Source organism: Tamandua tetradactyla, chromosome 7 (genome assembly GCF_023851605.1).
Source record: "Tamandua tetradactyla isolate mTamTet1 chromosome 7, mTamTet1.pri, whole genome shotgun sequence".
In the NCBI taxonomy this organism is placed as follows: domain Eukaryota; kingdom Metazoa; phylum Chordata; class Mammalia; order Pilosa; family Myrmecophagidae; genus Tamandua; species Tamandua tetradactyla.
Window position 1 is genome coordinate 68,456,446 of NC_135333.1, and position 16,294 is coordinate 68,472,739.

Genomic DNA, 16,294 nt, shown 5'->3' on the forward strand with positions numbered 1-16,294 from the left:
ATGAAACGGGCTATTCAGGACAATATCTGACAAGTCTAGCAGGTGATTCAGAAAGACATCACTGCATGCATGCAAAGAGAGATGTGGTCAATTGAATCATGTACCCCAAATGAATCAAGGCATTCTCTTGATGTTAATCTGTGTTCCTGTGGACTTGGACCCATTTATAAATAAGACATTATTTTATTTAAGGTGTGGACAACTGAACAGGGTAGGTCTTAATCCCTATTCCTAGAGGCCTTATAAAGAGAAGAAACCAGAAGCCAGAGGAAGAGAAGGCTACAGGGATAAGCAGAAATCATCCAGCAATCCATGAAACCTTCATAAAATTCACACTATTCATAGGTTGTTTCCACATTGACTGTACACGTGATCGAGCCAATGAAAAGAAGTTATGGGTGAGAGCAGAGCAGCCCAAGGCAAGACAATCCCACTGAGTTTGCAAGGCAATCAGGCCAATGATGTGTGCAGACTGGCCAGGTGAATGGCAGGGATACAGGAATGAGGTTGGGTTGCAAGGACCTGGCCCCATCATAAGTGGTGGCAGGAGGAATGAAACATGAAGAACTAATACTGGGCTTGGAATCAGAAGACCTGGCGTCCGATCCTTATTCTTCCACTAAATCACTTTATCCTGCTTTGGCTTGGCTCATCTTCATATTGGACAATTTACGCAGTACCTACCACAGTGACGCGAGAGATTCCAAGGAAAGAAAATCACATTGTCTAAGCATGTGTGAGACTTAGAGGGATAGGAAGGAGTCACAGATGACTAGAGGTTTTGAGGCTGACTGATGGGAAAATAGGGGTATGGGGACCAAAGAGAAAGAAAGTCAGCTTCGGGTATAGGGAGGTCCCCAGAGATTATGAGTTCTGATCTCAATGTGTATCTTCTATAATTGCATTACTTTCCTATTGCTAGTGTAACAAATTATCACAGGTTTTAGCACTTTACAGCGGTGCAGGTTTATCTTAAAGTTCTGAACCTAAAATGCGTCACAGAGCTGAGTTTATTCCAGTGGCTCTAGAGGAGAATTTGTATCCCAGCCTTTTCCAGATTCTAGACACTGCCCACATTCCTTGGTACATGGTCTCAAACTTTTGCTTCCTTTACATTCCTTCTCTAACTGACCTCCCCGCCTCCTTATAAGAACCCTTGTGATTTCTTCGGGCTGATTGGAGGTGTACTGGTTTGCTAATGCTGTCGTAAAGCAGCATCCAAAAATGCAATGGCTTTTATAATGGGAATTTATTATATTACAACAAACAATTCTAAGGCCATGAAAATGTCCAAATTAAGGCACCAATAAGAGGTTACCTTCACTCAAGAAAGGCTGATGTCATCTGAAATACCTCTGTCAACCGGGAAGGCACATAGCTGTGTCTGCTGGTCCTGGTTCCTGGTTCGTTGCTTCCAGCTTCTGATGACAGTGGTTTCCTCTCTAAGCATCTCTGAACCTTCACTTCATTCCTCCTGGACACAACTCTGGGTTCTGGCTTACTTAGCATCTCATGGGAGGGCACATGGCAACGTCTGCTGGGCTCTGCCTGGGTCTAGGCATCTGCTCTCTCTGTCAGCACTCCAAGCATCTCCAAACATCCATGTCTCTGTCAGCTCTGAACCTGACAAGAGTCAGCTTCAGCTCCAAGAGTTTGCATCTGAGATTTCTCCAAAACGTTTCCCCTTTTGTGGGACTCTAGTAAACTAATCAAAACCTTGAATGGGTGGAGTCACATCTCCATCTAATCAAAAGGTCACACCCACAATTGGGCATGCCACATCTCCATGGAGATAATCTAATCAAAGTTTCCATCCTACAGCATTGAATCAAGATTAAAAGAAATAGCTGCTCCCACAGGATTGGCTCAGGATTAAAACATGGCTTTTCTGGGGTACATAATGATTTCAAACTGGCACAGGACAAATCCAAGAAAATCTTCCCATCTGAAGATCCTTAACTCATTCATATCTGCAAAATCCCTTTTGCCGTGTAAGGTAGTGTCTTCACAGGTTTCAGAGACTAAGAGGTGGACATATTTGGGGGACCATTACCCTGCTTACCACAGTCACAGGAGGTCATTAAATTAGACGTGTCTAACAGACCCCTGAATATCATGACTTGAGTTTAGAGAGGTCAGCTAAGAAGAGAAAATGGTGGGAGGCACAAGAGGGGATGAATGCTTGAAGAGAAAGCTGACAGAGAGGAGCAGAGAGCTGAAGACTAACCCCTAAGGAAGAGCCAACACCTTCCAGTTATTCCACAAGCATTTACAGAAGGCCTACCCTGAGCCAATAAGGGACTAGGGTAATACAGAAATTAATCAAATGCAAGTGGACTCTAGAGAAACTCACCACCAAAATGTGTATACAACAAGAGAACACGATCGAGGTCAATGAATCCTGGAGGGGAGAGATTCAAACAAGGTAATTCATGGAGGAAAAGATTGGAGTGTTCAAGGAGGGCTTCATGAAGAGATAACATTTAAACTTAGTAAGAGGAGCAGCAAAGATGCTTCTAGAACAAAGGAAGTGAGGCAATGATGTAGCACCAGGAACACAGAGCAAGAAGTGTCTAGAAAGAACAGATGGTCAGCAGGGTCAAATGCTATGGTAGCATGAAGGAGAAAGCAAGCCCCAGATGACCACTGAATGTGCTGGTAGGGAAAACCTTGGTGGCCTGTGAACGTGTAGTTCCTGCCTGTTGCCTCACAAAGCCATGTTCCACTGCTGCAGGGATAAGCAGTCCCAGGGAGATGGGTGTGGCTGGTCAAATCTCACCACCAGGGGGCACACAAGAACCAAAGCGGGCCCTTAGCTACAAGGGAGTGGGGTTGGGTGGGGTGCCAGTTTCCAGAAAGAGAGGAAAAGTTTTCCCACTCCAGCATCACAAAGCCTGGAAGGCCTTGCTGCCTCCATGTGATCTCTGACTCAGGGGCTTACCCAGATTTTCCTCTTCCAGTTGAAGCAAACCAAATTTTTTCCATCTTTCCCTTTCTTGGTTGCTGTAGCAATAAAAGCCTATAACAAACACCTTTTGGCCCAGAGTCTTACCACACATGGAATGTCAGAATGGAGGGGACCGCCTGCACCTCCTAATCCAAACACTCATCAGAGAGCCAGGAGAGCAGACAGAGGCCCAGAGAGAGGTGACTTGCCCCCAAAAAACCAAAGGGTCTCTTCACTCCCAATCCAATATCCTTATCACATTAGAGAGACTCCCTTGAGTAAATGCAGTCTGTTACTTACTTGTAGACCACCCCAATTGCTTCTTGAGTATAAAATAATATCAATCCCCAACAGTTTTTGAGCACTTCTCTGCCAGGCACTACTATACCTTCACGTGGGTTAGTTACCTCATTGAGACGATAGAAGTCGCTTCTATTCTAAGCATAAACAATTACCCAACTCCTCCCATTTGTGCTTGTTAATGCTGTTTAGAGATAAACAAAGATTTACAAAGATAAAATATTTTCTTTCCTCAGACTGTTGTCTCTAGATCGGTGGACTTGGCTGAATGCAGTACGGTGGAACATTATTTTCCTGTCTATCCCACAGTGCCTCAAAGGCTGCTGTGTGTGAATGATCCTCAGTGGATGCTAGATTAACGTGAGTAACTGAAGTAAAAAAGCATCACTAAAATTCCTTCTGCTTGACAACTTGTAGCATCAGGTTCAATGGAAGAGAAACCTCTTTTCCCTGCAAACTGCCCACTACTGGTAGCTTCCCAAGGGCAGCCAGCCAGTGTGTGGCTTCATGCCTCTGTGCCTTTGCACATACTCTTCCCTCCACCTGGAATTCTGTCCCCCACTTCATCTGCTAAGCCACCTTCTAAAGTCAGCTGCAGTGTCCAGAAGCCTCCTCTGATTCATGCAGACTTGGAGCTTGGGCCCCACTTTTTCCCAGGCCACCTTTTCCCCAAAGTCCCATGGGTTTGTACTTGTCTGTTAATGGGTCTCTCCCCCTTGCACTGGGATTCTTCCATGTGGCATAGAGATGGTTAATCTCAGTATCCTCAGCATGTGGCACACTATGTAACACAAAATAGGTTCTCAATAAACATGAGTCCTCTTAGTCTCCAGGTTCTCTATGACTCCACACACCACCCTCAGCACATTGTCTGGCTGTGGGTCTATCTCCCCACTAGACAGATCCAAATCCCTTCTTTCAGCTCTTGCATGTAAAAAGTAGATACCGAAAAATGTTTTTGAATGGATGAATGAATGAATGAATGAGATAAGTTTTTAAATAATACTACAGAGTAGAATAAAAGATACAAGTGCTAACCACGCCCTTTCTGGCAGGTGAAATTAAAAGTTATGTCCTTTCCCTCCTCGTTTTTTTCCTGATGTTTCTGTAAGGATCATGTTTTGCTTTCATAGCAAGAAAACACTAAAGGAAGTGTTGTTTTGAAAAAGAAAAAAGTACAAGGAGATTTAGGGCTCAAAAAAAATGGGAGGGGGGAATCTCATCCGGTGGAGAGAATCAGAAAAGGGGCGTGTATCTAAGGAGCCCTAGAATTTCTACAATGGAAGAGGGGAGGGCCAGCGGGCCACAATACATCATGTGCGGAGCTGGGCCACGTGATTGCAGAGTAGGGTGAGGCTCTGGGTTGGGTGGAATGGAGGTATTAAGCCATGGAATGTGGGGTACTCCAGAAAGCTCTTGAGCAGAGGAGAAGCATGCTCAGATCTCGGCTTCTGGAGCATTAAAGAGGTAGCAGAAGACAGGATCAAAGAACAAGGCTTGAGAGGGAGGGTGGGATGAAGGAGTCCAGGTAAGAACCAACACCTGGTCAAAAGCCTCTCTCTTCCGCTTTCCAAACCAGCCGGTTTGGGGCATCGAAACCACACATCCAGGAAGCGCCCCCAGACTGCCCCAACCTTCAGCCGTGTTACTACCCGGAGACTGATATTTGCTCATTTCCATAAACTTCCGAGCTGTCTTCCCACCTAGACTGCAAGCCCATAATTCCTTTTACTCCACGGTAATGTGCCAAATAAAAGTATGCTCAGTGAGTGAAAGACTGCCGGGAACCGCCCAAGAGAGAAATCAAGCCAGAAAGTTCCCTTCATATCGAGGCCAAAGCAGTAAAAGCTTTTATTCAGGTGGCAGCCAGCCCTGGATCAGGGGCCTTTAGAGCAGACGACCTGGTGAGTGTCTCCCGAAACAGAGAGCTCGAGCGGGATGCCCAGAGTCAACACCGGCAAAGCCAAGAGGGAGGGAAAAGCGGAGGTCTGGGAAGACCTCAGGACTGTTGGGAGGAAAGCGGAGGAAGAAGGAAGATAGCTGGAAGAAGGGTTCGGCCCACTCAGTGTAGAGAGCGCTGAGCCGGAGGAAGGAGTGCAAAAAGGGAAGGGGCGGCTGGGACGCGGGCCTGGTGAAGCCCGGAGCAGGGCGTGGGCGGGGCAGGTAAGGGGCGGGGCGGGCGGGCCGGGAGGCGGGGTCTGCAAACCCCCCCCGCCGCACATGCGCACCGCACCCGGCCGGGCGCCGTAAGGAGTGGTACTTTTTAAAAGTGCAGCTCCGAGACCCGCTGGCACCCGCTAGCACCTCTGCGTGACGCCCGGTCCTGCCAGTCCCAGCGGCGCGCGACCCCGTCCCACCAGTCCGACCCAGTCCTGTCCAGTCGGCACCATGCCGGTCAAAGGAGGCATTAAGTGCATCAAATACCTGCTCTTTGGATTTAACTTCATCTTCTGGGTGAGTGAGCCCGACTGCCGCACGCTCCTCCTCGGGCTCACCTGTTCCCGGGTCCTAGGACGCGCGTCCCCGAGGGACACTGTCCGCGGCCCAGAGAGCCGGCAGCTGGCACTGCCCGCGCCGGGCAGACACCGAGCAGGAAAAGAAAAGACCCTGCGGCCGCCAGCTGGCTTCTCTGCGGAGTCCCGAGACGGGTGGGGCGCGCACGTCGTGGGGAGCTCATCCGAAGGCGAGCCGGATGGGGGCAAGGGAGGTTGCTGGTGGGCTGGGGCTCTGGAGACCGATCCCGGCCCTCTCCTTCGCTGGGGGGTTTCGGCTGGGGTTGTGTCTGCTCCCACCCTGAACCCCTCCTGGCAGAGGAGGGGAGGGCGGCGGGGAGAAACGGAGCACCCCTCTTCTGGGAGCTCAAGGTCCCTGGCCAGGGAGGACCGTGGCGGGGGCGGGTGGTGGGTAGGGTGCGGTTCGCGGCCGGAGTGGAGTCTCACCAGTGGTCGCGACTCGAGGAGGGGCAGATGCGGGCGCTGGGAAAGACAGGGGTGGAGCAGGGAGAGCTCCGCCAAGTCAAAGTTGGCGCGTTTGTGCTGGAGGGGAAGGGGCACGCCGGCCGGGGGTGTCCGAATGACAGTTGTCACGAGGTGTTTTTCCGACACTTCCCGGATGGGCAACAAAGGGGGGCCACAACCCCTCCCACCTCGAGAGGCACCTCGGAGGCCCCCATTTTTCAGACTTTAGCGCTGAGCCACCGTGAGAAAGTCCGAGCTCCCTCAGAGCTACTTGAAAGACGAGCTGGTCTGGATTTTTTTTTTTCCTTCTTTTTTCAAGGGCGATAAGTATCTTAACTGGTGAGACCTCTAGGAGAGTTGGGGAGAGGAGGAGGGGAAGATCCCTATCCGGTGCCTCTAGCCCGAGTCCGGTATTTCTCCATTTCCGGTTGGTCGGGATCAGGTGGTGACCTCGCCCCCTCCTCCGCCGCCCACCCATTAGCAAGGCGGGGCCACAGTGCGGCTCACCTGGAGAGCGCACTCGGGTAGGGCGCTCCTGGGACACCCACTGCCAGCCACATTCAGCCTGTCTGCAAATGGGACTGCCCAGGGAAACGACAGAAAAGGAGAGCCGCTGCTTCACACCTTCCCTTAGGGGATTAGGGAAGCACACAAGGACAGAAGCAAGAAATTGGGACTTTTGTGTCCTGATTCTGAGGGCCACATCCCCTGCACACAGGGAGACAATATTTGCCCCTCTGAGGACAGGAAGAGGGTTGGAAAGGCTCGTCTGGAGAGCCCTACCAGCAAGAGGCTTGTGATCCCCATGGAGCTGGTTGCAGAGGTCCCCACAAATTACTAGGCAAATCTCCTAAGATTTCATCCTGGCCCCTGAGCTGAAAGGGTGGTAGGAGAGCAGTTCTCCAGCCTGCAGAGACTGACCTTCCCTTTTAAGAGTCACTACATTGGTGCCGCACACACCCTAATAAGGACGGTGCAAAAGTATGCCCCTGCCTGCAGTCTTGGTCTTCTCTTGGGAGTCCCTGCCTGCAGTGGGTGCCCCCTCCTCCTCCTGCTCCTGTCAGTCCCTGTGGCTGGCCAGTGGCTTGGCTTTCTCCTCTCACCAAACCTCTGGCACCAGAAAAGAATGCTGGAAGAAGGCCACCCTACCCCACCCATGTCCTTTGAGGAGACTTTTTCTCTTTTTCAGTACTGTCTATTGGTCAACCCTCAGCTAACTGCCTAGGCCGCATCACGGTTTAAGGAGATGGAGAGAGACAGACATTCCAGACTGCCATGATGTCTCCATGTACCCGCCCCCCATCTGCCCAGGACCACTCCAGTATTGGCAGGCTCTTGCCTACTCACCCCAACCTGCCACCCACTCGTGTTTAGAGTTGCCGCTGCCTGGGCCAGGTGCTGCTGGTCAGCTATGGAGTCTGAAAGAGGAAGGATGCACTTTCAGAATGTTTAGGTTTAGAGTTGTGAATGGCTTTAGAGACCATCCAGTCCAGTCCTCATATTCCCTGTAGGAAGATGAGAACCAGAGAAGGATCTGATTTGGTCGCGTTCACACAGCTATCCAGAGACCAAGTCAAGGCCATGAGCCCTAGATCCCCTATTTCAGTCTGTCCTCCACCGTCACCATCACAAAATCAATAAGGTAATGGATTGGTGTAGGGAGGTGAGCTGCAACTATGTTGTCCTGAGTTAATTATTGTACTGTTACCATGTACTGGGGTCTCTGCAGAGAGTCAGCCCCTGTTCCCCAGGAGATGATGGAATAAAGGAATACTGTGATCCACGTGGACAGTGTTTTACAGGCTGCAAAGTCCTTTCTTTTCCAAAACCCATGATGTAGCCAGAGCAGGAAGCATTATCCCCATGCTCCTGTGATCAGGCAGTTGGTCTCCAGAGAGGGTAAGTGGCTTGTCCAGAGTCAAAGCAGACAGTATTAGAAGTTTGAATGCAGGTCTTGTTGGCTTCGAGTCCAGCACATTTTCCATCACAATGCATTGCCTTGCAAGCTGGGTTTGGATGCTGGGTGGAAATAGAAGAGTGGGAAGAGGCTCTCAATATCTTTTAAGGAAACCTATGAGCTTGGATTATTATGCTGTCAACACTTCCTTTTCTCTCTTGGGACCAAGAATTTTTAGATTTGTTGTTGGAACCAATGTGGACCTTGAGAAGTAGGAATTGTAGGGCCAGAGGCCAACTGATGCCTCATGAACAGAGAACACTGAGAGGAGATGGCTGGAGTGGGTGCTGTTTCCCAGACACGTCTCTCATCCTTACAGGATACTCAGTGACAGCCCATCCTGGGCTGCTTGCCCTCCCCAATCAGGCCTTTGATGCCCACAACCAAACTAGCAATCAGTCTGTTCTCCCAATGCCCCTGGAACACTTCCTTCAGTCCTCTCTACCCACCCACCCCCCAAAAAAGGTGGAGAGGAAAAACATCTTACCGGTATCAAAGGGATAGATCACACACATTTGTCAAGCTGTAAAATGGAAGACCAGGGCTAGGGACGTGTGCCCCATTCTATCTCCCATTCCCTTCTGGCCAATCCTAGGCCTCCTCAAGGTCAGGCAAGCAGCTGAGCTCCTCAGGGCGAAGAAGGGAGCATGGTGGCTGAACTGAGAGAGCTCTACCTCCCTCTGCTCCTATGCTCATTGCCTCTACCCCATATTCTCTCTCTCTGATAGAAATATTAGAGGTTTCTCTCTCTCAAGAAACAGGGTCTCCTGACCCCAACAGAGGCTGCTTGGACACAAGGACAGGGCACTGGACTGAGAACTCAGAGATCTGGATATTAGGCCAGCTCTGCCCCCTTCACCTGGAAGCCTTGGGCAAAGGTCGTTTTTATGCTCCAGACATCTCATCTGTCAAACGAACGGGTCAGAGCGAATGGTCTCTCAAGATCCCTTCAAGATAAGGATATGAAACCAACCCCCAGCCCAGCTGCCTACACAATGGGACTTTCCCACACCACCCTAAATAGGAGTCAGGAAACACAAGTATGCCATGAGTACTAAGGCTTGTCCTTGGAACTCAGCTTCACTTGAGAAGCCTTCACCTCCAAATCTAATTCTTGCCCCTCTTTCCTCTCATCTCACAGTTCCCCCTGTTCACCCTGGGTGGAGTCCCTCTGCTTAGGGGTTCCCCATAAAGAGACACCATTTCCTTATTTTTCAGATGTTTGTGGTAGGACAGACCGAATGAAGCTCTGGGGATTACTAAATGCACAGTAAACTTGTAACCGATTGCTGCTGGTTTTTATTGGTTGGGGCAGTGAAGAGGGGAGGGAGCAATTCCCTGAGGAGTGTGGAAGTCTGAACCCCAGGTGTAGCCAGGAGCACCTCCGAACCCACACATTTGCCTCCCTTCTTTTCCTTCTCTCCCTGCACCAGTGCTGGCCTCACTCAGGCCACCCCTGTCTCTGCAGTGCCCACATCAAAACACTGACTCCATTTCATGTGTGCTACATGTTTGACTGTGTGGTGGCTCTGTCTGAAAATAGAACTGCATGGCAGAAAAGCCCTAAGACATCAGGATTCTGGATCTGGGCAGAGTATGAAGTAGGTGGGGGACAGGGTTGCAGAAAGGCCCTGCCCCCCAACCTGCAGCTCCACCCAGAAGCTGGTTGGGGCAGAGCAAGTGGCTAGGACTGTTGCATGAAATGGCTTCCCTCTGGCACGCGGCAGGCCTGAGCTGGCAGAAAAGCTGGCTATTTGTACTGCGGCTGGCAGGTTTAGGAGAGGTGAGGTGAGGCCAGGTAGCTTCATCTTCTGAGGAAAATACAACTTCTCTCCTGGCCAGAGGCGTTATGGTTTCTCCCCACCCTCCTCCCCAACACACAACCTTTTCCCATAATGGTTGTCTAAAGTACAGATCTGATTCCTGACCTTTTTCCACATGAGGGGAGGTTCTCTACACACACATGCACACACACACACACACACACACAAACCCCACCCTTTTCTTTCACAGTGGCCCACAGCATTATCCCAAACCCTGCTCTTTTGTGCCCAAAGGAAGTGGCTCTTGGTTGAGACCCGAATTTGGAGCTACTTTAATAAGGCCACCTTCCCAGAGCCCTTAATCTTCTAGATGAGGCTTCTGTGGCTCGAGACCTCACAGATCACCCTTCTCACACCCTCCTTTTGGTAGGAGCGTTAGACGTGCATCTTCCCCCTTATACACAGAACAAAGCACTTGTGTTTGTTTCTTCTGTTCTCCTGTCCAGTTCCATTTTATAAGGGGGTGTGGCTTTTGGACTGGGTGGCACAGTTTGGAACTTAATAATACCTCGGATTTACAAAAGCACCTTTTCTTCTAAAGAACACAGGCCAGATGCAGTGCCTGTCTGGCTGCATCTGGCCATGACGGCAAAAGCTCTGAGGTCACTGGGTCTCCTTGGCTTCTGGGTCCTGCTGGGTCCCCCTGGCTGGAAGCGTGTTCCCAGGTAGACTGTGGGGTTGGGGGAAAGAGGGTGAAGTCTGGTGTCGAGTGAGTCTGGGCTTCTCTCCAAGTCAGGCTGCTTCGTCTTCCCTCCTCCTTAACCAGGCTGATTATCATCTCCTCAGAAATCTAGATCCCCCATAGTCCAGGGGCAGGACCAGAGAAGGCCAGGCTGAGCCTTCTGGTCTCCTTATTTATTTCTGCATAGTTACGTCCTGAGTGCCACCCTCCCCCAGGGAGGCATGAAGTGGATTTTATTTGGACCTACTGTGGGTCTTTGCAACCAAAGCCTTGAAGAATGGTGATGATTTCAGTATTTCACGATTTGAAAATTGGGATAAGACCCTGTAGAGGCTCCCTGTAGGAACCCCAAACCAGGAGAGATCCTTTGCAACTGAAGGAATTCAGGAGACCAAAATGGCTAATCTTAATATAATATATATTCTTTAATTTATATATTTTTAGTCCTAACTACAGCTCACTTGCCTGTTTCATTCTGTGGAAAAAGTAATGCTGGTCCAGGGACATTTTCATTTTCCATCAAATGATGGCATGCAGCTGTTGTGGAAAGCTTCATCCTGCCCTAAATAAAATAATTTTATAATAATTACACCCATCTGGTAGTTTCCCTTCCCACTCACCCCATCCGAACCCACCCCACCCCCACCCCAAGAAAAAATCTAGCTGTGGATAGTTTTTAAGCACCATATGTCGTCATCTTGGTCTAGTGGATCTTAACCTTTTAGGGAATTTCACGAATCCAATGAGGCCTACCTCCAGGAAATGCCCATTTTATTGCCTTTTTTCTGGGTTTTCCTCCATTGGTGTCCAGACAACCCCTTCTGGGTTCTGAATTCAGTGTTTCTGCCCTGAGAAGCAGGCTGCCTTGCTGTTTGCAGGGGTGACATGGGAGAATTATGAGGGAACTTCGAGAAAGGCATTACAGAGTCTGAAGTTCCTATGATGGTTGCAAGCAGCTGAAACGGGAGGTCTGGCCTCCCCACCCATCCTCACTCTGACTCTACGCTTCATCGTTGCCCAAGGAATAGCTTTGAACTCTCGATTAATTTAATGAGTTTTGTCCTGTGTTTCTAATCTATATGAGGTGTCCAACTTTATGAGCTTCCAGCCAAGTTTTGCCTCTTAGGTTAGGTTTTCCTCTAGCTTTTTCCACTCCCAGTCTGTTCTCTGTGTTGATGCCCTGATGCAGAAATAACACAATGCAGGGAACATAGGTTTGTCTTTGTTCGGGAACAGCAACATTCTGACGTTCTCTCCTTCTTCCCACCAAATGGAGACTGGAAAGCTCAGCCTGACCGGTTCTGGTCCTGCCCTGAAGACTATGGGGAGGGAGAAGTTAATGTCTCATGGAGAATCGTTTGAGGATTTGGACTCCTAAGGAGAGATACAATAAGCATCCTAGTTAAGGAGCAGGGGGAGATGAAGTAGTCTGACTTGGAGAGGGACTCAGAGCCATTTGATTCTAGGGAAGGGCCCTGGGTAAAGTGGATTGGGGACTACTGACTTGGAGAAAAGTGAGAAACTTGGCTTTAAGGGGCCTTCTTTTCAGTCTTCTTGCCAGATAGTGTGCAGGCAAGCAGAAATGGTAGCTCTTGTACTGTTAGAAAAGTTATCATCCAGAGCCCTCCCAGTGCACAACCAAGCTTCCAGTGAGCTCCCCTTGGGCCGTTAACACAAAGCAGGGATCATAGGAGAAACTTGGGGTTTTAAACACCATGAAGTAAATTGAATAGTTTTACTGGATTCAAACCAGATTTCTATAATATTTTCATTTATTTTTAAAGTCACATCAGTTAAGTCAATAAGATAATAAATGATAACATTGACTTACGTAAATTTTAAATCAAAAGATCAGCATGTTTTCATACCTATTTATGAACTCATTACTTTCCAAGTCCACAAAAGTTCGGTGTTGATGGTATATTTACAGATTTTAATTGAAATCCCTTTTCCCCGTCTGTGTGTGGTGCTTATATGCCCATGCACCTCAGCTCAGCGCCCCCTCAGAGGAGTGCCTTAGGGGTGGGGGACCCACCCACACCTCCCTCACCTGCACCTCCTACCCTGACAGAGGAATGTTGGAGAGATGAGATCCTTCCCACAAAGGATTCTCTCCCAAGGAATGCAAATGACTTCTTGCTTGTGTTGTGAGGCAGTGAATTTAAATCTATTCACATTACACTCACCTTTTCTTTTTTCCCACATTTTTATAAATAAAAAAGCAATAGTTTTCAAAGCACTCTTCAGCAAGTAGTAATAGGACAGATCCCAGAGTTTGTCATGGGCTACCATACGATCCTCTCAGATTTTTCCTTCTAGCTGCTCCAGAATATAGGAGGCTAGATGGCTTAAATATTTTTTTTATCACCACATTCGGCTTTCTTTCTTTCTTTTTTGTGAAAAATAGCATATATACACAAAAGCAATAAATTTCAGAGCACAGAGTCACAATTAGTTGTAGAACATATTTCAGAGTTTGACATGGGTTACAATTCCACAATTTTAGGTTTTTACTTCTAGCTGCCCTAAGATACTAGAGACTAAAATAGAGATATCAGTTTAATGATTCAGCAATCATATTCATTTCTTAAATCCTATCTTCTCTGTATAACTCCACCATCACCTTTGATCTTTCCATCCCTCTTTGTAGGGGTGTTTGGGCTATGACCATTCTAACTTTTTCATGTTGAAAGGGTCTGTCAATAATATGGGGTAGGGAGATGGAACTATCTGATGTTCTGGAGAGGCTGGCCTTTCTAGATTTCAAGACTTATCTGGTCCTGGGACCCATCTGGAGGTTGTAAGAAAGTTACACTAATGCGTGGAACCCTTGTGGAATGCTATGTATCGCCCTAGGTATTCTTACACTCACACTTTTTAAAGCATTCTTTCTATAAGACTGGAAAATCTTTCCATACTCTACTTTCTGTCACTCCATTTGGCCAACACTTGCCCAACCAGTCAATCGGGTACCACCACCTGGCCAAGTTGACATATGAACCTCACCATGACATCCGCTAAGACACATAACCCTTTTAGAGACCCAGAAAACTTACTCCAGATAGAAATTAGATTCTCTTCCAGTGGTGGGGAAGGACGCTCAGTCCTTCTTTATAGTGGGGGGCTGGCATCATTCTGTCTCAGTGCCTCACACGACCCCATGAAGTGTCCTGTGCAGGGCTAGACCAGAGACCTCTGATAATGCCATTTTGTACCCTTTGCCATTTGCTGGCAGGATGGTGCTTTGGGGAAAGGGTTAAAAGCTCTGGATCCCACTGTGGGGCTTTCCTTTAGGACTTGGAAGGACAATGGCCACTTAATGGGCTGCAACCCTGTCTGTGGACCCAGTTTCCAATAGTCAGCTACAGCAGCATCTCCACTTGCCAAATTTGCCACAGTCACAAAGCTAGGATGAGAAGAAAACATTCCAAGTTCCTCTGGGGTATCTGTTTGCCGGAACAGTGCTTGTGGCCATACTGACATTCTGGCTACTGGAGCAAGAGTATGGACAAAACTCTTGGGCCAGAGGGTAGCCAGAGGAAGTGCAGGCTTTCTGTAGACCCTATCAGGCCACAACCTCAGAAAGAAGCCATGTTTGGGTGGCACTTCAGCCCAGGAGGCCATTGCAGGCACCTTCAGGTAAAGGAGCAGAGGTCTCTAAGGGACCTCTGAGGATACAAGGTGAAACTTTCAAAGTGGGACCAGATATTGCTCTGAGAGAGAAAGCATTAAAGGGGGGAAACTCTGGCTCTGGAAGAAAAGAAATAGATTTAAAAACAAGAGAGTTTGGCAGAATGAGAATTAGGGCTTTGCAGTCAGACGGTGTTTGGTTCAAATTCTGTCATTTATTTGCTGTGTCATCTCAGACAAACTACTTAACTTTTGGGCATCAGTTTTCTCACCTGATAAATGAAAGATAATATTATTAATTTTCTAATTTCAGAATGGTGCTTTGGGGAAAGGGTGAAAATTAGAGATAATTCAGGTGAAGTCCTTAGGCTAGGGTTTGGGAAACATTTGTGCCAAACATTTGGAACACAAATATTTGAGTGTTTGCTATCAAATAATTAAGAGACTTAAAATGAAGACAGGGTCATGGCAGAAGAATAGGGTAGGTGTTAGGTTAGATACCTATCTAACCTATAGATTAGATACAGTACTTTGAGAAACTGGGCTCTTGCTCACCTTTGCTGGCTTGGGGCATGGAATGTCCTGGGATGTGGGAAGAGGGCTGTTGAGCTGAACTGTGCCTGGGGTACCTTTTGCTTATTACACTGCCAATCCACGTGCCCCACGCATTGTTTGAAAGCTCTAAAAAAGAAGTGGCGACTTCTGCCTCTCAGGACCTTGGGGAAATGAGCACTGGTCGGTCCACACAGCTAAAGTGTAAGAGTGCAGAGGTGAGGTGTTGGGAAGGGGGTAATCTCCAGTCTCCAGGCACCTTAGTGAGACATACACAATGGAAAACACATGTGGGTTATTTTGGAATTTAAAGCAAAACATCCCCCAAAACAAATCCTATATCAGATGATTTTGGTTAAGACCAGAATGCCTGCTTTCAACAGAAAAGGGATTTTTGGGGTTGGCTGGTGTATGCTACGTGTCTGGCAAGCAGGCAGTGGAAACTTGCAGTGAGGTTTCTTGTTTAGAAAGAGGTTACCTTGGGCCGGGGCCCTACCTCCCAGTGCCTCAGCCTCAAACTACATATACCGACACCCACGTCCTCTGAACCTTCTCCCCCTTCCATGGCAGGATAAGGCTCTGCTTTTCAAATGATGCTGACTTTGTCACTGACGGAAGATTTCTCAACTCTCAAACTTGTCCAGTACAGGTAGCTGCCTAATTTCCACAAAGAGCTGCTGAGAAAAGCTTGCAGGGCCCTTCATTCTCTCCCACGCCCAGAGAGGGGTCATAGCCCACTCTTCCAGCAAGAAGAGACTATGGTCTCTGCTTGGCACGTGCTGTGCCGGGAGTTGAATCCCAGAGTCACTCCATCCCTGTTCTATAGCCATGGACAGGTGACTCTGTGCGTCTCCTCGTCTCTAAACTGGAGTGATAATAACTTCTCACTGGCCATCCCACTGGCACCTCCAGACTCAACCTTGATTCTCTAAGGTTGGCAGTGGAGGTTGAGGGAGGACAGCAGGGCCTGACATTGTGTTCCTCTTCATCCTGAGAAATCTCGCAGGCATTGCATTACTGTTACTCCTAGGATACATGTTCCCCTGTTGATGCAATGCCCTGTTACCAGCCTGAGGCCAGGCTCGAACATCAGAACATGATTGCCCAAAAGAATGAGGCTAGAAGGTGGCACCCATGGACTACCTTTACCCCTCCAATCAGAAGCCCCCCCCAAGTGTAGGAGCCCCAGAAGCAGAGACCCCAAGGTCAGGAGACAGACATCAGTGCACATAACTCCATGACAGCCAGGGGGAAATAAGTGCTTTTTTGATCTTCCCTATACTTATACTTTAAAATTTATTATTATTATTATTTTTTAATGTTGAATCAGATAGATGGTGGTGCGGGGACCATACTTTTCGGTGTTTCAGCATTAAATGGCCACGAAAGGAAAAGTCTGCCTCCCCCAGCCCAAGGCCACTCTCAGCGACCAGGTTTCTTCCCCAA

The 16,294-nt window shown here is 48.4% G+C and overlaps 1 protein-coding gene across 2 annotated transcripts in view; it reads left to right on the forward strand.

Annotated features, from left to right (window-relative positions):
• Positions 1-5,470: 5,470 nt before the first annotated feature.
• CD9 (CD9 molecule) overlaps positions 5,471-16,294 on the forward strand; it is a 35,384-nt gene continuing 24,560 nt past the window's right edge. Inside the window, exon 1 of one of the 2 annotated variants that reach the window (XM_077169778.1) lies at positions 5,471-5,701. In XM_077169778.1, coding sequence (XP_077025893.1) covers positions 5,636-5,701 — 66 coding nt within the window. In that variant the 5' untranslated portion in view covers positions 5,471-5,635. Of the gene's footprint in view, positions 5,702-7,979; positions 8,104-16,294 lie in introns of those variants that run through there. The other variant, XM_077169779.1, reaches the window with a different exon arrangement.